Genomic DNA, 21,335 nt, shown 5'->3' with positions numbered 1-21,335 from the left:
TAAGATCCTCATTTCATAATTCATAATGCCCTATGTATTAAACTAAATGGATATACATTGTCCAGAAAGCAAGAAAACTACTTTCTTTTGCTTTAATGTAACTCCTTTAACCAATAATTTGCACCAAAAAAAAAAAAAGATGAAAAAACCCAACTTCAACCTTAAAACAGTGAGAAAGAGCCAGTACATGTACATGGTAAAGTTAAAAAAAATACCTTGGTGGAAAAAGATTTAGAATTGCCAATTTTTGTACTGTAAACATATGAATTATTTATTTAAAAAAAATTGGAAAATGTTATTTTGCGTATCTATGATGATGATTTCCCAGACATGATACAACTCCATAAACAACTCAGCATTCTTTGAAACATCTTACACACAGTAGGAATGAACAGAGGCAGATATTGGAAAGCAGTACTGAAATCTCCTAAACTATTGTATTTGTGTATTGACAAAGAAAGTCTTTATTGTTTTTGCAACCAATTATCTCGTGACCTTCTTTCCTAGCACTTCAAGCTACCATCAACTATACTAAAGTGAAAGTGGAAATGCTTTGGCTACACATGAAACTGAATGGTTGAAAGGTGGGAAAAATATTTTAAAGTAAGATAAGCAGATAATTTTTTTGTGAAAATATTTTTAACATTCCAGGTAAGGTATTTAACCTGTATAGCTCCTTATACCCCATTCTTTAACATAACATTCTTATACTTCCAAAGCAACTCACAGAGCATTTTTGCTGTTATCTGTTTTACCTAGCATCTTTTGTGCATTTTTTTCTTTATGCTGTCACAGGCAGAAAGTGTACAGTAAAGTGTCTTACTTCAGCATGTGTTCTTGTGTATCTTTGTTTTGGCATATTTATACACTGCTACACTCAGCCCAGCAGCTAAGAAAATCCTATGAGGGTCCTTCATTTTATTATTTTTGCCAAGCAGATGAGATTTTTCCCAATAATAAAATATTCTGATATAATAAAAGAACACAACTGTCAAACCCCAAACTTTAGTTAATTGAAACTGCAGACATCCAAAACCCCCATGGAATATTTGAAAATATTGAGAGTCAGAACTTATTTTAAAATTCCATATGGCTGCGCCTAAATTCTAGAATGAGAAGTGGAGGATACGTTTTGCCTTCCTCTGAGCAACGTGCCTAGCAGAGTAGTCATACTGCACCACAGTGCAGTATTTGCAGTTTCTGGATCATGGAAGCATTTTTATCCAAATGATTTGTAGCAAAGCTGAGAGGTTTTGAAAGTAGTTGAAGCAATCTCATTGATGTTACACTGAGATAGCGCTTCCTGGCAATCTAGTGATGGAAATTTTAAATTGAATACTGCTTTGCATGTGTTTGGTGTAAGCATGTTTGATTTATTTGTGTGTGAAGGAGCCAGGCAAAACCAGAAACCCCTGTGAGATGCCTCAGTGTCTTGACATTTTCAGATGCAGAGGTCATTGGTCTTAACCTTCTTATTTTTTTTGCATTTGTGATGGAGCATGAATCATGGGGTGGAAAAGTAGACTAGTGATTTCGGTTAGTTGTGAAGCTGTGATAGCTGTTTTATCACCAATGGTGGTATAGATTGGATTGTTTCTTAGTATAAAGGTTGTCCATCACCATGAGTTAAAGCTCATATTATTCTCTGCTGATTCCTCTTGTCAACACGTACTTTGTGGTCCTTAAGCTTGGCTTTGGAATTAGTTCCTTCTTCTTTAACTTACGATATGTGATAAAAGGGAATATGAATTGAATGTCCTTTACCAAATACATAATGATCACAAACTTTAAAATGTTTGCAGTTTTTTTTCTTTTTAAATCATGATACATTGTTTCTGGAACACAGTTGCTATTTTTAGAGTCTGTCTATTTTTTACGTTTCCATGTAGGAAAAGGAATCTCCTCAGCTGAACAATGACACGGATTTCTCTCTCATTTTCCTGTATTTCAGTGACTTTTTAAAACATAACGGGTATCCATTTATAATCTGTTCCATGCCATTGGCAAAGACCAATTTAGAGCAATTTGTAAAAAAACTGAAACTAAACAAAGGGAAAAATTATACCAAAAAATAGGAGAATCTTTTCCTTGCCTTCATGCAGTTTGTTGCTTGCACCTAGGTTTTAAAGATAGTTAAAAAATTATTAAATTGTAGTCTGAGACTCTCAATACAGCTGAATGTCATTTTTCATTTTATATGGTAACCATGGTAGAGTGAAATTTTCTATTACACCTTAAGTTTTTTATTATCAGATGGAATTAAAATGTTTACGCACATCTTATGCCACGTTAGTTGTAAGCAACACCAGATGAGTAATATTAGACACAGCTGAAAAAGCAAAATGACTACTCTGAGACAGTGTTCCAAATCTCATATCACACAAAAAAAAGTTCACCTTGAATTTTCAGTTCTCATATACAACAGGATGTGGGTGACTGGGATTTTCAAGCTGCTCTTTAGAAGCCTTTGAATCAGGTCACAAAAATCATCCTGAAGGAGTGTATTAAGACCAGATGATTCTGGTCCATAGCTGGGAAATAGTCTGTTCTGCAGATCAGACTAACTGAGGCAGAGATAAAACCCATCCTTTACCAGCTGAGGACTTTCAGATGTACTGAAAGGTATGAACTGTTCTATCAAACTATCAAGCATGCCTTTTACTGGTCTTTAGTCAGCTTTGAGTAATTCGGATCAAAGCTAATGGCACATCCCTGTTCTAAATGTTCTCTCTCTCCATCAAATGTCTGCAATGAGAGACATTTAAGGTTACCATGATGACCTTCGAGTCACAAGTGGAATGTATTTTTGTGTGAGAAAAACAAGTTTATGACAGTCTTCTAGGGGAAGACAGCAATCAACTTATGGAAGGTAAAACCTACAGCTGAAATAGGTAAGAAATTTAAAGTGAGGAACTACAGAGAAACCCTTAAGCTATGCTAATATGCACAGAACCTTTGGGAAATAAGCATGAGTGTAATTGTAAAGTACAATTGGAATGATAACTCCAGTTACATTTGAATGTAATTTATTCACACAATATTACATATTTATTTTCCAGTCTCAGTCAAGATCTCTCTGAACTTTATTTTTGCACTCCTCTCTCAGTCTCTAATGGCTTATTTATCAATTGAAGGCTAATTCTAAATAGTGCTGCTTTATTTCTTCCTATTTACCATTTCTAAGATAGGTTCTCCTTGCTCCATCCCCATAAAAATCTTACGCAGGCCTTCATCATGCCTTTGGCACACATTAACAAATGAAGTGCTGCATCATTGTTATTATTCAAAACACGGCTACAGTAATCACATTTCCTTTTTATTGCTTTGATTATATCACATATCTTTGCAATCATTACTGGATCCTGAGTTTGCAGGGTATGTCTTGAAAGTAAAGGCAACTCTTTCCCAAGTTGATTCTTCATCTCCCCGTATGCTCAGTTATCCCTCGAGAGTACGGAGTTGTCAGTTCCTTCTTTTATCATGTTACAGCAAAAGATTTCATAAGTCCCCACTTTCTCTTTGTTGGAGACAGCATGTGAGAAAGACCCACGGCAAGAGTTACATAGGGGAGGAAGCCAGCTTTCAGGCAGGAATACTTTACTTTCCATCATAAGATTATGTATATATTTTTAAAAAAACAACAACTTGGCAAATGGCAAGGTGGACTTCCTATGGTAGTGAGAGTACAGTCTGACTGTACCCTTTCTACCTGTCTTTAATTACTTGATTAATCTCCTGTAAATTCCATGTGCTCAAATACCAGATGAAACAGAGCCAACCGGCAGAGAGATGAGGCATTTCATACTTTTGGGGTAATTAATAGATTTTGTTGGCATGCTTGGAGCTTAGATAAGCAAAACTATGTTTTAGAGATCTGACAGTCAAATTCTATTCAAGGGGAGCTTAGGTTCCTAATTAAATAGTACATTCAGTACCTTTCAATACTAAAGTCTCCATTAAATAGATCATTATATGTTTACGCTTTGATCAAAATTGTCCATGCAGTAAGTCTTACCAAAAGATACTCTCTACTGTAGGGAGCATTCCCTTTTTACTACAAAGCTCAAAGAACTTTCTCCACCTCAAATTTCTTCTATAGTTCTTCATTTTCCATTCTTCCCAGTTTTTCCTTCTTCTGTCTGACTGACCACAAAAGCCTACTTACTTGAATAGAGGGAGGGTCCTGTTTAAATACTACCACAAAGCACAGGTAATAATTAGCAGCTTCTGCACTAAGCTGTAAACTCAGCACTGTGAAAGCGATACTTCCGTCACTTACTCCTCTGTGACTCTGGCAAAAGAGGAGCTAAGGGCAGTAGGTCAACTGGGACAATACTATAAGTAGCAGTAATAGTCTTCCTGTGCTGGTTTTTTTTCTTTATTGATTGAAAGGCAGTACAGAGGATGGATATGAGGAGCTGAGGGGCCAACAGACTTCCATAGATATTCCACAAAAGTATATAAATCAAATTACTTCGAATGAGGCCTGTCTGCCATACGTCTTTCCAAATAATTGACTCTTCCAGTTCATGGAACAAAGACTGGAATCTTTTTCAACAAAAGAGCTGAAAACAACCACCTTGCATGAACACCGACAGTGAGCTCTGATCTCCTATGTGCTTGGTACATGCTTTAATCAGTAAGCTGTTGTTTTAAAGACAGAAACAAAGAAGGAAGTTATCAATAGCACTTTACCAATGTTTAGAAATGAGTGATACTTCCAGGCATACAGATGCTGTTATAAAAAAAAAACCAACAGTGCTGAGTTCTAGAGAGTCTGAAGCTGCAAATCCTGATCTGACCTACATACCTTATTGCACAGAGTAATGTGATTTAACCTCAAAGAAAAGAAAACTAAAAGCAAATAAAGGCAAAAGAAAACCATCAGATATGCCCTCTTTGAAGAAGTTCACACTGGTCAGCTTACATGGCTGCCCACCGAACATGCTCACTCTCTCACAACTACTCTGAGCTCACCTAATTCAAAGCTCCGATCTGTTGTGATAGCCTTGTGCGCAAGTCTCTGATGGATGATGGAACTTGCCCTCAGCTATAGTGTGATTGTGTGGCAACTGCACTAATGGTTTATATGGTGAAGATAAATTAAGTCAGAATAGGCATCTTGAATGGCCAAGAAAAGTAATAAAAAAAGCCATTTGGAATTGTGGCAAAGTTGGGAGGAAAGATTTATTTTATTTTGTCTCTTTTAACCCATGCATTGCACTGAGAGGCCAAGCTGTATCAACAAACTCTGGGAGGGTGCCAGTACTTTCTTCGCCCTTGTTTTTGAAATGCCCATGTTGGCAACTCTTCTTAGCTATTTGCCATCCTTGGTACATACATATGCTCTGTGCATCTACATTTTGCACGGCACAGCTTTAAGCCTACTGTGAAGCCACCATATCACCAGACACTGCTGAGCCCAAACCCGCTGCTGCTGTCTCGTCTCTTCAGCAGCTTTCCGAAGTGGATGAAGTGATAGAGGCTTTGGAAGCCACACAATCCAGAAACACTGAAATATTCCTTCAAGAGCAAAGTTTTGTAGCTGATATCAGCACACTGTCTTCCAACTGGAAGCAACTTAATTACCATCAAACACTCTGAAAACTCCAATTTAAATAGTTTTCTGATAGTCATTTATTGACGATGCCCAGTTCCTCCAAGAACCATCACCCATGTCCCATCTCCCTATCCCTTTGCTACCCACTCGCCTTGAGTGGCGTGAGCCAGCACAGGTGGGTGAGGAGAAGAATGGGAGGGTTCAAGGGGCATCTCCATGGGTGGCAGGCTCTGGTGAAGGTGGCATTTAGAGGTGGAGGTGGCATTTAGAGGCTTAGGTGCAGCAAACCCCCACTACTCTCGGGGGCTCCTTCCTGAGGAAAAGGAAGGATGGGGGGCACAGAGCCAGGCGGGTGGGGAGCACCGGGTGTAGCACTCGGCCAGAAAGACTGGCTGCAGTGAGTAGAGGGGAGGATCATAGAATCATCAGGTTGGAAAAGACCTCTTGGATCATCGAGTCAAACCATTCCTATATGCCACTAAACCATGTCCCTGAGCACCTCGTCTACCTGTCTTTGAAATACCTTCAGGGATGGTGACTCCACCACCTCCCTGGGGAGCCTCTGCCAGTGCCCCATGACCCTTTCTGTGAAAAATTTCTTCCTGATATCCAGCCTGAACCTCCCCTGGTGCAGCTTGAGGCCATTCACCCTTGTCCTGTCCCCTGTCACCTGGGAGGAGAGGCCAGCTCCCTCCTCTCTACCTCTCTACCAGCTCCATCCTGATCCATCTTTCAGGCAGATGTAGAGAGCAATGAGGCGATGCAGCGCTCCCCGGTTAGGGCCAAGCCCTAGTGGTTTTCCCCCCTTAAGAGAGTGGGCGTGGGGGAATTAGCGCCGCTCGAGCCGCGAAGCAGCAGCCGCTGCATCTGGGGAGCCGCGTGCGTGAGGCAGGGAAGAACAGACGCGATTACTTCAGAATTTATTTAAGGACTGGTGGAAACCACTGCAGCGGCTTCCAGGGGAAGTCCCCGCCGCCCAGTAGCCAGCCCAGCGCCGCACGCCCAGGCGTCGCACCCGGGGAGGGGGCGCTTACCCCCGCCCAGCCGTTCCCACCGGCGTGATGTGAATTAGACGGCTGGACTATGCAGATTAGAGCAGGTTTAACTGACTGCTTTGCCACGGATTACAGCCGATGATACATTTTATTACACTATATATCCGATTAGATATATACTCGCATTTGCCTGAATTTAAATTACGGGATGCAGCAGCTCTCATGTCGCTTTCAAGGCAGGCACTACCCAGTGAGCAGCCAGGGCTGGGGCGACAGTGGAAGGGCAGCAGGTTGCCATGCCCTGGGCAGGGCCGGTTCTGCCCCTGGGGCGCAGGATGGCGCTCTGCCCGCTCCCACTGCCGGGGCTCCTGCTCTGCACCGCTGAGACCAGGCTCCATGCTGTGCCTGCCAGGCAGCCAACAGCTGTGGGCAGAGGGCTTCATAGAATCACAGAATCATAGAATGGTTTGCGCTGGAAGGTACCTTAAAGATCATTCAGTTCCAACCCCCCTGCCATGGGCACGGACACCTCCCAGTAGAACAGGCTGCCTGAGGCCCCATCCAACCTGGCCTTGAACACCTCCAGGGATGGGGCATCCACAGCTTCCCTGGGCAACCTGTGCCAGTGCCTCACCACTCTCATGGTGAAGAAATTCTTCCTAACATCTAGCCTAAATCTGCCCCCCTCCAGTTTATACCCATTTCCCCACTTCTGTCACCACAAGCCTTCATGAATAGTTCCTCTCCAGCTTTCTTCTATCCCCTTTCAGGTACTGGAAGGTTGCTGTAAGGTCTCCTAGGAGCCTTCTCTTCTCCAGGTTGAACAAGCCCAACTCCCTCAGCCTGTCCTCATAGGGAAGGTGCTCCAACCCTCTGATCATCTTCGTAGCCCTCGTCTGGACCCGTTCCAACAGCTCCATATCCTTCTTATGTTGAGGATTCCAGAACTGGACACAATACTCCAGATGAGGTCTCACAAGAGAGGAGTAGAGAGGCAGAATTACCTCCCTTGACCTGCTGGCCACGCTTCTTTTGATGCAGCCCAGGATAAAATTGGCCTTCTGGGCTGCGAGCACATATTGCCGGCTCATGTTGAGCTTCTCATCGACCAGCACTCCCAAGTCCTCCTTCTGCAGGGCAGCTCTTTCTTGCTGTAAAGAAGAAAGCTGCCTTTGCTTTTGATCGGCAGGCGTGCGTGCGTGTGGACTTGGGTCACAAACAGAGGCGTAATTAGCCTGGGAAGTACTGAAGAATCAGAGGAGCCAGATATCCCTCGGTTAAGTTTAACAAAAGATAAGAAATAAAAGAAAGATGCTTTCGCCCTGGCCCTGGCCCCTCCCCCCTGTAATCGCTTGCTTCCAGCTGCAAAGATGCTGTTGCTCGAAAGGTGCTGCTGGAGCTTTAAGAGCCGCTCCCCCTCCTGCTCCCTACAATGGTCTGAGCCGCTCTCTGCTTCCCAAAGCAAAATTTGTAATATGCCATTTTTCCCATGGATGCTTCTCCTCTTGGCTGCTGACGAAGTGACCGAAGAAAATGCTGAGCTGCCGAGCTGCCAGTCTTGCCGGAGGACGGGTGCGGGGGCTTGGGGTTCCTCGGAGCATCGCCTGTGTCACCGTTGCTAGGAAGATGATCCAGGAGTGCTCGGCTGTGTGAGTCCCCGCTCGAAGCCGGTGGAGACTGCGGTTGTTATTGATCAAGTGAAATAGCAGACACCGAATAAAAGCCACTAGGTACTGAACCTTCTATTTCTGAGTTAGACATTTCCCTCCTTAGCCTTGATACCCTCCAGGAGGTGGGGTGCAAATGGAAAATCTTGCTGCCTGTCTTCTTTCTATAGTACTTGTGGGGTTTTATTTAAACATATTTCTGTAATGGGAGTTGGGGAAATTCAGACTAAAGAACATGAAGCCAACTTCTTTTTTTTTTTTTTTTTTTTTTTTTCTGTGCCATTAAGGGAGATATGAGGCCAGAGGGATGACATAAAGAACAGATAGTTGGAATGAGTCCTTTTCTTAAGATACTGTGTTGATCACCTTTCCTCTGTGGAAGGAGTGCGGAATGCTTCTGTTAAAGGTGATATCATAGTTTAGGAGAGACTGGCAGGTAAGGAGTTAACTAGGAGGAGGAATATGCATGTAATGCAACTCAGACAATAGGAAGGATTTTCCTTAAGGAATTACACTGCGCTGCCTAAAAGCAATCTTGCTGAGAACATCTGAAAAGACATAATTGCAGTAAGAACTGTTTTTATCAACCACTATACCTGTTTAATGATTTGAAAAAAATATAGCTTGTAAATGCAAAATATCCGGAATGATCCAATGAAATGAGTTTTCAAGCTGATGTCACTGTGGAAGGGCTAGAATGTATGGTAGGTAGTTAGATTTCTACTTCTTTTTCCTGCAGCACAATTACAAGTAACTTGAAATGACTGCTCCACCTCCATGTGCAAATCAAACATCTGAGTACCCAGAAAACAAGCTTTTAAAATCCATTGTGGACAGGAAGGTGAGGGAATAAAATTAGATTCACATCTAAGGTGGTAGCCTTCAAGGTGAGCAAAATGAATGCTTGTCTAAGAGCCTTTGTCAGGCTGAAGCCAAGTAGTGTTCCATCTTATTCCCAGAGCTTGCTCAAGTGAAAGAGGTCCAGCTGGCAAATTATTCCCAGGCTACATAAGATTGCAGAGGTGTTTATTAAAAAAATCACTGTAAAAAAAAAAAATAATTCCAAGACTCTTGCACAATCGAGATAACAGAAGATGTCAGATAGGGTGGGGTCCAATGAGGAGAAAGATGACAACTTTTTCATTTTCTACCTTTGTAGCATATGCACCACAGAAATTTCAAGTAATTTGACAAGAAGTCAGTATTGAGGATGCACTTTCACACCTGGTCCGTACATGATGATCAGCATCTGTAGAAAAAGATAATATCAGAGAATTGCTATCAATTTAGTTGTTAATGGAGTAGCTCCTGAAAAGGAGCTTTATATAACTCTTAAGCAAGGGTGGGCATATCCTGTGCTGTTTGTTGCAGTTCTTGTCCATTCACTCATCTGGATGTCTAAACTGAGCTGCAGGATTCCTATTCCAGCTAATATTTGAGTTCACACTGGATGAAGACATAATGCAGCTAACGCAATACATCTGTTGTGACATTTTTTCATACAACTTGAAACATCATTAATGCAGTGACAATGAAGGACACTTTCCCCCTTTCATAGAACAGATCACTTTGAACAATCATTGTTTTTTGCCAGCTGAATGTTGTGTACTTATAGGGGAAACCTGTTCGTGGTTTCTCTTAATATTGTAGGCAGTGATCATCCAGAGTGCTCCCTAGTCATGCATAACATACATCAGTGATTTTATGCTCCTGTTTGGAGGTAGTAAAATGACAGGAGGTTGATAGCTTGCCTATATTAGTGATTTTTCCAACCATTAACACTGATCTAAATCCACTGAAGTCCATTATAGAATTTCCATGAATTTAAGCAGTTGTTGGGTTAGGCTTAATGCAGATAATTGGAGAAAACACTGAACTAGGAACCAAGAAACCTGTAATACATTTTGCCATAGATGATGTAGTAGATACACAATGGACAAGGAAGAGAATATATTTAGAGAACTTTAAAGTGATGTTTCATAGGCTGCCATTGTGTATGGCTGGGATACCTGAGCACTTGAGGTCTAGAAATACTATGAAAATAAGCGCTTAGACTTTGTTTCAAAATAGAAGTTTTATAAAGTTATTACATTGCCTAAAAGCCTTTTTCTAGGAAACATATATGTGCTACATGGATTTTAAGGAAAGCAATAATTTGACAGTATTCCGTTCCCCCTTCAGAACCTCTCAGAATGTTTGGGATAGTTCTAAGGTGCCACACAAGTTTAGTGTCTGTTGCAGTTGTTGAGGGTTTGGGGCACTTTGTGTGCTCCCAGAGCAAGAAAATTGTTATATCTTCTCTGTGACTCCTGATGAATATAAGAAACAGTGTTTGTGTAAAATGCTGATGGCTGATATACATACTGTATTGGGATATTGCTTTATTTATGTTCATGATGGTAGGTAAAGTGGTAAACTTTTTACTTCAGAGATACTAAGTTCAGTATCAATGGAGCTTTTATTTTTAAAGAAAGAGAAACACACTTAAAAAGTCTTATTTTTGTTGACTTAGCTCAGTCAAGCATAGCTTTAATTACGTTGTATTACTACAAGTAATAATAGAAGGGCAAGTCAGCCTTTTTCTGGCAATAGGACAAAACTTTCTCTTGTTTTCCTTTGAGTAAAGAGGTATATAACACATGTTTAGGTATTAATGAAGCATATGTCACCTTGTTAAGTCCTTTCCCTCCACTCCTTTCTCTTGTTTGCAGCCTGGACATATGGGAAGTTTTGCACAGAATAATGTACATTAGGGTTTATTTTGTTTTCACAGAGCTCTGAGGTCTTGAAGAGACAAGGCAGAGGTGTTTAATCCAACACTTGCAGTTCCTAACACCCACTGAAAGAAATTCCAGCTCCCACAATGTTCTTTCTTGTATGTGTGTTCCCTCACGTATATATAACTCAGTGTATATTCAGTCATATCCTGAGAGAGCAAGAGAGCTGCCACTTAGTAGTGGGTTGCAGCTACTGTAATTATCTGGCCTTTTCCTCATCTGCTCCTTAAGACCATGGTGGTTACTGAAAGTTATTCATTATGTGTTCCTTCTCCCCTTCCATTCCTCCCCCAGCTCCTTTTCTGACTCAGTTTTCTGTGGGCAACAGCCTGCAGTTCACCTCTAGTGGCACAAATAGCTGCGTGGACTTGCTTGATGCATGGTTGGGGACCAGTGATATAGTTAAGTAGGATTTGAGGTATCAAATTAGGAAACCAAGCTAGATACTCAAAGTACTCCTCCTTCATCTTTTCCTTCTTCTTTCTTATGAACAGAGTTTTGGTAAAGAAATCCTTAGTGAATGACGTCACTGGGAATTTACTCAGACTCTGCAAAGCTGACTCCTGATAGCTGCTTACAGATTTCTGAGTTTACTGCATTCAACACCATGTATCTTTCTTTTGAGAAGAAAGCAAGTCTTCTTGGTTCTTGAGTTTGTTTGAGGGTTTGATTATTTGATTGATTGATTGCTTTTTTGAGAGGATGATGTTAGGAAAGCTTCCCTATCCACGTGAGAATGATGTCTTCATGTTTTGAATTCTCATTAATGACATAGTTAGAAAAACTTCCTAAATGTACCAAGCACCTCACACCTTTATGTATGCTTTAAACATTAACTTGTGAACAGATTAGGATCTTAAGCAGGAACAGTGTCAGTGTTGGAATTTTGGGGAAAAACATTTATTTATGTTTGCCAATTCTTCAATTTCAGTTCTAGAAGGAGCATCTACTACTTACAGCTACTTTAATAGCATGTATATGTGTTCCCCAGCCAATCTAGTCTTCAGCAACCTTTCAGTCCTCATTCTAAAATTATTTTTTCATTAGTTGCTTTGCTGTGATTCACTGGGTAGCTGAAAAAATATAAAGCATCAAAATATTTTTTCAAATCTTTCTTTTGCTTCAGTAATTTGAATGATAAGTAAAGGCAGAATGTAAGTGAGGTCATAAAAGCTGACCTTTTCAAACGTGTAAGTTTAAGATGTTCTGAAATGTGGCACTTTATAATCCAGTATAATATTTTAGTTTATATTTTTGTGTATATTTTCTGACAAAAGGTAACTGCCTTTAGTTAAAAAAAATAAGCCCATATAGCACAGATTTTTGTTTAAATTTGGGTGACTAAAAAGCACATTTTTTTGGTTTTGCTTTGGGTTTTTTATGTCACTCAGAGATTAGGACCTTTAATGTAAATACCGATATCTGAAAATGTGGACATATTTGATTAGTAATCAAGTATTAACAGTTTTATTTTTATTTTTTAATAACAATTTTCTTCACTTTTTGTACAAGTCTTATCTTCTAAGTATAAAACATAGAGCGCCAAATTCTCCACAAGGCAGGGCATCCTAATAAAACCAGCATTTTGGGTTTGGTTTTTTGTGAATGCAAAAAGATTAGAAATAATGTGAGGTTTGGGGGGTTTTTTGTTTCAAATTTCTCTCCAGTCTTCTTTAAAGGTATATTAAATTTCAGAATCTCTGGTAAATGAGTGAATTCTTTGCACTTGGTTTAAAACTCTGTCCCAACACACGGAATTATTCAGTGTGGAAGGGATCTTTGGAGGTCATCTGCACCAACACCTTGCCCAGTGCTGGCCAGCTGCAAAATAAGATCAGGTTTGCTTAGTGCAGATTTAGAAAATAAAAAGAAGATTCAGCAATCACTGTAAATTTGTGAAGTTTAAGGCAGATATTTATAGACTCCAATTTTGCTTATATTGTGTCACATTACCTGAAAATTAAAAGTTAATTTGCAGTTTAGAATTGTGGCAATGCAACTCATGCTTTCTGCTGTAAACTTCAGGGAAGGGATTCTGATGCTTCATGCAAATTGTTTTTCTTCACTCATCCTTTCTTTACTGTTATTGTCAGATCTGAATTCTTTTCCCCTACTAGGGCTCGTCAGAGGTATGTAACTGTAATTGCCTTGTAGTAGTTGATAGGAATGTATTGATTTGTCAAAGGACTAGTATCCTAGGATAGCAAAAATCTTAACATAGGAGCTGGCATGCACATACTAAATGAAGAGCTTAAAATGTATGGACAGTCTGAATGAATGTATTTTTGCATCTGAATTTTAGTTTGCACATGGAGTTGAACGAAGAACTAACATTGTATAAAATCAATTCAGAAGAATACAGGGCTGGGAAACTTCATCCTGATCTTTGATCTTTTGGGGCTGTCTCTGTTTATATAGTTATACACAGGCAATTATATCACAGGAGGAGCAGAATCTCAAACCATTGGCTGATAAAGACAGTTAGAAAACATGGAATATCTGGGTGCCAGTGTATGACTGAATTTGGTCTATCCAAAAGTTGTGGTTTAGAAAATCAAGTTCTATAAGCCTAACTAGCCTTTGAAGCAGTAAGAATGGAGGACAAAAAGCCAGTTTAAAGATGGTGTATTCTGCTGAGTACTGTTCTGAGTTGATCCTATCTGCATGAATTAGGAACTGTGTACTTGAGACAAATACCTGCTCCATATGCATGGATTTATTATTCCTGAACTACGTATATCCTGTAAGTCAAGATGCCTTTGACTTAGCTATACAAAAATTGATTCATGCATACATCATAAAATGTATCTCAGATGTATCAATAGTTCTGTAAAGTCACAGATCACCCACAAAAATGCATCTGCCACGGTAGGTTGAAAATGTAATAGAATCATCCTGCCAATAGCCTTATTCTGAGCCTTTAAGAATTGCAGCGTTGAATGTGACTGTGTCTCTCCTATAAATGCAGCTGAATGAGGCGTATATTTTTTACAGGAAGATTAACTAATTCTGGTTATTTTACTAGAAAGATCACTTTTAGTTCTTAATGGTTGAAAGCCTTCCTGTGTAATATATACTTTAGGTTAATTCAGATTTATGGTTTGCGATGAGTGAGGCTAGAGTATGTAGTTACAGTAATTCCTTCTGATTTCAGTGTATGAAATATTTAAGTTTATTTTATTAGGAAGCCAGAGTAAAAATTGTTGGGGTTTTGGCATGTTTGAATCACAAAAATTAGGTTTGAAATTCAGAGTTACATAGAAGAAAAATCAGAAGTTGCCCTCTTCCCCCACTGGAAATCTAAAAATACAATTAAAATTACTTGGAGTATGACCAATTAGTAATCATACCTAGCTGTCCATAGGAATTCCATTTTTATTTTATGTTTTAATGTGAATCCTTCAGTTGTTTCCGTCTGCATTGTGTTGGCTTGGTTCTTTATGTGCTTTTGGTGTGTGCAAACTAAATTCCCTTCAGCTATAATTAAACTCTTCAATCTAATGTCTTGACCCCCTGTGTGAACCACATCATCATGTGGTTAACCAAAAGTTGTCTAATACATGCACACCATCAGAAGTCTCATTGTAACTCCCTGACGTTATTCACTTGCCCTATGACGATCCAAATGCATATGTGCCCTCTTATTTGTCTTCAGCTGTTAATCTCCTGCTACTAAGTTGTGATTGAACTGTTTGCTGCCACTCTTCCTCTGCTCTTGTTGAAGTCCTTTCTCTGCTTTACCTGCCTGGGGTTTTGTTGCAACCCCTCTTGATCAACCTCTCTTTTCTTTTTTCCTTTTTTTTTCTTCCTTTTAAAATTCTTCAGATATTGTCAGTATTTTGTTTCCTTTCCACTATCAAGCAGAAAGTTCATAAGGGGTGCAATAAGTGACTGTTCTTGAACATGTACTGGAAGAAGGCCAGCATTTCTTGGGAACAATGGTAGCAGCCTCAGGACATTGAAAGCATCCCATCTGCTGGCAGGTATAAAAGTGATAAATGCCTGATAAAGTCTAAAAAAGGAAAAAGAATGGTTTTGTAAAGGCAATAAGATACTAATCATAGTAAATTGGAACAGCTTGGCATATATGTCTTTCATGATGAGCTACAAGAAATCTTTATTTGGGAACCTCACAATAAACCTGTCATTTTTTGAATTTTTTTTCCTTTTTTTTTTTTTTTTCCTGGCCCTGAAAGACCCTGACAGGCCAGGTTCCCTTCAGACTCATTCTGGGGTCGTCATTGTTGGCTCCCAGAAAAGTTCCCTGTGAGGACATAGCCCAGGATCCCACTTTCCCCTGCTCCTTACTGTTGCAAGTATCCCGTTCTGGCATGCCTTACCAGTATTTCTCATCTAGTCCAGGTTAGCATACTGCTTTTCTATATTTGTCTCTAAGCTGAGAGTGAGGAAAGGGAGAGGATACATGTGGTTACAATGGAATAATGGCATTGATCTCCATACTGCTGGAAAGCAATATACATCACCAGTCTGACTGAAAGAACTGCTGTGCCCTTTAAAGATTCTTCTGAGGCTGTGAGCTGTGGGAGAAAACTTCCAAATAGCAACTGCCCACATTAGGAATTGCCCACCCGTTCCCTGCTTTCTCTGCTGTCTTACTCATAGCCCAAGTTCGTTACTTGTGCTATGTCAGGATAATGAACCCAGGCTTTCAAAATAAGCACATTACATGGTTCATTCCTCTCCCTGAATACAGCAGCTTAGAGAGAGAAGACATGGTAATAGTGCCATGAGCATTCAACCCGTGGATTCTATTGCTGCCCCACTTACATATGTTGCTTTCTGCATCCCCATAATGACTACAGGAGGAGATTTTCTACGTAGATTGACTACAAGGTGCTAAGGTAGCAACAGCTTTCTGCACAGAGGTTTGCTTACCTGTCCCCACGCACACACCAGCATGTGCGACAAATTGCATCACTCTCAGTCTGCCACTGCATGTACGCAGCGGTAGTGTATGCTGTGCTGTTCAGACCACAAACATGGTCTGCATGTGTAGGACATTGGAGGTAATTTCTTGAATAATGAAAGTTCACTGATGAAAATCCCCTGGAGCAGGAAGCATGCCCTCTTAGATGGTTTAGCAGGAAAGGTTTAGTGACAATCTGAATTGTTTTCTTTGGTCTTGAAGAATGGGTACACACAGACCTTGGCCTTTAGCCGCCTGCTGCATATGGAAAAGTTATGATTAAACTGAATGAGTGGTAGATGGCCTTGGATGTTTTAGTTATCCATTTGTGAACCTGACAAGCTGGTTAGCCACAGGTGAGGCCTGAGTGGAGACACTCCGCAGAGTGATGGCCCCTTTCTAAGTGCAATGTACTCCCGCAACATTGTGAGCGGATTGTGGAGGCAAGACAATGGCTTCCTCCCTGCTGGTAGTCCTACATCTCAAGATAACTGTGGACAGTGGACAAAGCAGTTAAGAGCAACAAGAACTCCACCAAAGCTGTTCTGCCTCTGCAGGGAAATTGAAGTGTAGGAGGACAGGTTCTCACTTATTCCAACTGTCCTTATGGAATTTAGTCAACCCCTGTCCCTGGTGCCTCACAGTACACACTATCCATAGTCAGAAGAGGAAAGGGAAGGTCAGCTGGTAATGGTGCAAAATATTTTTAAACTTGAACTTTTTTTATGGTGATGGAGGCATTGTTGTGTCAACATCATCTCAGTATGAAAGGACATTGTGGTACTTCCTAGTAGAGCCTATAGTTTAAAAGAGTCAAAGGTTTCTTGAATAGAAAGTTTTGAATCTTGTGAGTAATGAAGATGCTGCACTGAATCAGATAATCCCGAGTAAATATACCTGACTTAAATATATTGGAGACGCGAGAAACTTTTCAGTTTTATCACTTCAAGCTATTAACTGCTTTTCTTGCACCTAATTAAGTGGATAATAGCCTCAAACAAGCTTTACCTTGCCTTTAGTTAAGACATTAAAACAGGATGAAGACCTACCTGAAACCTCAGTAATGAAACTATTGCCTATGAAAACTATACAGTAGTAGCTTATAATTCATGCTCAAATGCCAGTACTTGGTGCCAACTTTGCTAGTTATCATATCTGCCGAAAAAGTGAAAATTAAGAATAGTGAATTCTGTGTGAGCGTTCAGAATATGATCCAGGCCAGCTAATCTTAATGAAACTATGTCATTTTCCCAGTAAATCTTAGCAGCAGGCACTGTTAGCACAAAGGTTGCTTGTGTCTTAGCAATGGTAGGAAGAGTTTTAATAAATTAAGTACAGGTGTCTTAGCTGTTTTGTTCTCTGGTGTGTGGTCTGATTGTAAGTTACATTCTGTAACAGCTAGAGCTTCCATTTTTTATAAATTCCAATTTCACTAGTTCCATTTTGCTAATTTGGAAAGCAGAGCAGATTTAAGAATATGTGGAGAAAATCCACTGTACTATTGAGACTGAAATGATGAGAATGTTATATGATGGCACAATTGACAGTGAAAGTGTGTCGACCACATGTATTGTAGTTTACATCCAGAAGGTCCACAGCAAACTACATCCAGTATATGAACCTAAAGCACCTTGATCCCATTTCCTGAGATAAAAGGCTTCCAATAGTTGGTACAATAAGAGAATTTCCATAAATTAAGCATTAACTATGTATAGTTATGTCTGCTGTACTTAATCAGTAATACTAGAAAAACAGTTTCTGATTCTTTGGGTGACTTTCACTGAGTAGGTCTCTATAAACACAAACTTTTGTTTGTATGTTTGTTTTTTAAATCTGAGCTTTGAAACATGTCATATCTTTGGCTTGTTTTTTCTTTTTCTGCTGAACCCAGTATCTCATAGCTTAAGATTCTCCCCACATATGAACTGGATTTTGAGATTTACATAAGAAGCTTTATAATTGAAGAACAGGACTAGGTGATATTATTTGCTCTATTCAGGACTGTTTTAGGAAACAAACAATAGTGATTCTGTCCCTGGTAATTCAATTTGCACAGGATATCACAGGGATGGTAATTAGCAGAGAGCTTCTAGTTCTTGAACTCTTACCAAATGAGCTCACTAGAGAATAATTTCCCCTGAGGGTGGGAATAACTAGATAGAAAAATAGATTGACCTGGCATTGTTAAGGCAGCATGATACTGGATCAATGGTTAGCCTGAGCTGTACTGTAGAAATGTCCAGAGCAGGACAAAATCTGGCAATTAATGGCAGCTGTTGCATCAGTAGCAACAATTCAACGATGATATTAAGGTAAAAGGGGGGAGAAAATCAATGATAAAGGAGACTACAGTTGTAGAGGAAGTATTTTCTGTCTTTTTAAGAGAGCATTATTTGCAAAACTATTGACAATGAAAATTATTATGTTAACCTACATCTCCTTCCAGTCATTCTGTTCTCAGTTTAGAAAGCAAAGTCTACTGTGTGGAATTAGTCACTGTATTTAATCCCTGCCTATCAACCACCTGACTAACATTGAAAGCCCAAAGTTAAAAGAGGAAACAATGCAATAATCTACTAACTGTTTCCGTGTGACAGAGTTAATTTCTCTTATAAAATCCCCTCAGATGTTTTTCTACTGAAGAGCTTTTCCCTGTTTTTTTTAAAGAAATGATGTGTGAAGTGATGCCAACGATAAACGAGGACACCCCGATGAGTCAACGGGGGTCCCAAAGCAGTGGCTCGGACTCAGATTCTCACTTTGAGCAGCTGATGGTGAATATGCTGGATGAAAGGGACCGTCTCCTTGATACTCTTCGGGAGACACAGGAAAGCTTGTCACTTGCACAGCAACGCCTACAGGATGTCATCTACGACAGAGACTCCCTCCAGCGACAGCTTAACTCAGCATTGCCTCAGGTATGTGGTATATAAAGATTCTTTTTTTAGGTTCACCAATTTTCTACTTAATGCCACTTACTTTAACCCTAATTGGTATTCCTTCCTTGAGGCCCAAATTCTGCTCCCATTGAGGTTGGCTGCAGAGCTCCTATCAATTTAATAGAACCTGGTTTGACCTTTTTGGGACCTGTCTTCTCTTCAAAGTTAAGAGTAGGAGTTATGCTGTTGACTTCAAGGAAAGCAAGATGAGGGCCTGTAGCTACTGATTCTTTTGGCTGTTGCTCTAGCATTTACAACAGATGAGGGATCATTTAAATTAAAGATCTAATGGTGTGAATGAAGAAATAAGAATGAGGATATTTCCTACAGACTCAATTCCAGATAAGAGTTTCTAACTAGGTGTACAACAAATCAAACTGGCTTATGCAGGTTAAATAAGATACTACACAAAATCACAAAAATGGATATCTTAGTATTTTTATTCATTTATTTTTAAATAATTATACAAATTCCATTATCTTGGTCTTTTTCAGGAACTGCAGAATTAATTGTTTTTTTTTTTTTAAATAATATGATATTATATTTCAATACTATATGTCAATATAGCATTATTTTTTCAATATACTAGAGTTAAAAGCAAAGAAACAATTTAGTCTCTATGTCTGGCCAGAAGTTTGAAATATAGCATGATTCAAAATGCAGTTTTTCTCCATATTATTTTCTTTGCATTACCCAGCTGTCACTTACTGGAGAGTTTGATTGTAACCATGATGGCCATTGTAGCCATACTTTCTTGGGCAAAGTTGTATACCTATTAGATGGTGGCTGTAGAGAAAGGAACACAGATTCAGCTATGTGATTGGAATAAGGAGGTGGTAAGGAGGATTCGAATGAATGACAAAGTTTTTAAAGAGAAAAAAGGAAAAAAACCCACCCCCTGGAGTAGGGAACAGAAGCAGTTGCTTAAGGGCTGTCCCAGCAGGTTGTTGGAATATCTTGGTGTAGAACTGAAAAACAAAAAGAGACCGTAATCTTTTGAAGAATATCATTAGCAACTTCAGTGATAGCTCCAGGCAACAAGAACTTGGCTTGGGTCAAACGGAAAGGAGTAGTAATTTTCTTGATACACAGTAAATTCAAGGTTTGTTTTTTCTCTAATTGGCAGGCAGTTGAATTTCTTTTCCACTGGTGTCTCTACATAGAAGAGTCTAAATGAATACGTGAAAGCATAGTTCCTTTTCAAAGGTTATTGCTAGAAATCTTTTGCACTCGCTGCTCAACCGATAGTGAGGCATTTCCATTGAGCACTAGAATGTGTCCAAGCCTTAATGTTTCTGTGTCTCACATAAGCACAACCTCTCCCAAAATGCAGGCAACTCGCTAAGAAAAATACTATTCAGCGTAAACATGATACAGAGGTTAAAAGAGAGAGAAATTCTAAGGCCTTAGATCATAGTATGATTTTAATCTTTGTTTTTTCTAGTAAATGTTGGTGTTTTGTGGTTTTGAATGATAGCTTTACAACCCCTAAAAGTAATCAATTTGTCAGGTGAAGACTTTATACTACCATGTGCCATTAAAAATGCATATTTCAGGTAGCATTCATTCATATATCTAAGTAGAGATGTGGGTTTCCTTTGTGAGAAACTGTGACATACAGCTTACACTTCAAAGCAGAACTAAATCTTTTTCACATCAGTTAGTTTGTGTAGATCTTCTTGAAAGTAATTCAGTTCTGTAGGAACCTGTTTCTATAAGTAGAGAATACTGGGCTAGTAATATAACATTCCAGTAATTCAGCCTTCCAGGAAAATTACTTCCATGTGGCTGCCATATTATTTAGCTTCCTTTCTGGATTTGAGATATTCTGCATAGTACTTTTACCATTTTCTTTTTTGTTTACAGTTTTATGAATGGCAAGCATGCATTGCTGGCTGCCTGACATAGCCCTGTGACAAAACACTACCTAGTACTTTTATTGTGCAGAGGAAGAATTCTGCATTCACTCAGTTTAAGAGAAGAATACACAAATACACAATAACTATGATAATTGTGGTTCAGTTATAACATGATATCTAATGAATCTTGCTTTATCAGAACATATTTCTTTTATCTCTTGATTTCTTGAATGGTCCTCAAAACTCAGTTATTTCTGAGCACTTACATAGTGCTTTGCATGTAAAAAGCGTGTATTGGCATAGCTACATTGCAAAACATTTTTGTTAGGACAGTTTTTGTTTCTTGTCTTAACAGTTAAAAATATGATTGGGAAAAATCATTGCAATTTTTATAAATAGAATCTGAACAAAAAAACTTGCATGAAAACTGGGGTAATGAACAAGCTATTAAAAAATCTTGTCTGTTTGGAAATAGGAAATCATTAATAATATTAAGTATGAAGCTTGAGATATTAGTTAATGCTGTTACAGTCACAGCTGTTAAATGCTGTGGCCAAAATGTGAGGCATGACTGTAGACTGCTGAAAGTTTCTATACTGATTTATACTGCG

General features: G+C 39.4%; 1 protein-coding gene across 7 annotated transcripts in view; it reads left to right on the top strand.

Annotated features, from left to right (window-relative positions):
- The first annotated feature begins 7,936 nt into the window (after window positions 1-7,936).
- Window positions 7,937-21,335, top strand: part of PPFIA2 (PTPRF interacting protein alpha 2) — a 321,457-nt gene continuing 308,058 nt past the window's right edge. For 3 of the 7 annotated variants that reach the window (XM_054080047.1, XM_054080040.1, XM_054080019.1), the window contains exons 1-2: window positions 7,940-8,285; window positions 18,594-18,844. In XM_054080047.1, coding sequence (XP_053936022.1) covers window positions 18,596-18,844 — 249 coding nt within the window. In that variant the 5' untranslated portion in view covers window positions 7,940-8,285; window positions 18,594-18,595. Of the gene's footprint in view, window positions 8,286-18,593; window positions 18,845-21,335 lie in introns of all 7 variants that reach the window. The other 4 variants (XM_054080032.1, XM_054080013.1, XM_054080066.1 and 1 more) reach the window with 3 other exon arrangements.

The sequence above is a fragment of the Cuculus canorus genome, chromosome 1, assembly GCF_017976375.1.
Source record: "Cuculus canorus isolate bCucCan1 chromosome 1, bCucCan1.pri, whole genome shotgun sequence".
In the NCBI taxonomy this organism is placed as follows: Eukaryota; Metazoa; Chordata; class Aves; order Cuculiformes; family Cuculidae; genus Cuculus; species Cuculus canorus.
The sequence above is the reverse complement of the archived record's forward strand: the minus strand, read 5'-3'. Positions and strand labels throughout refer to the sequence as shown.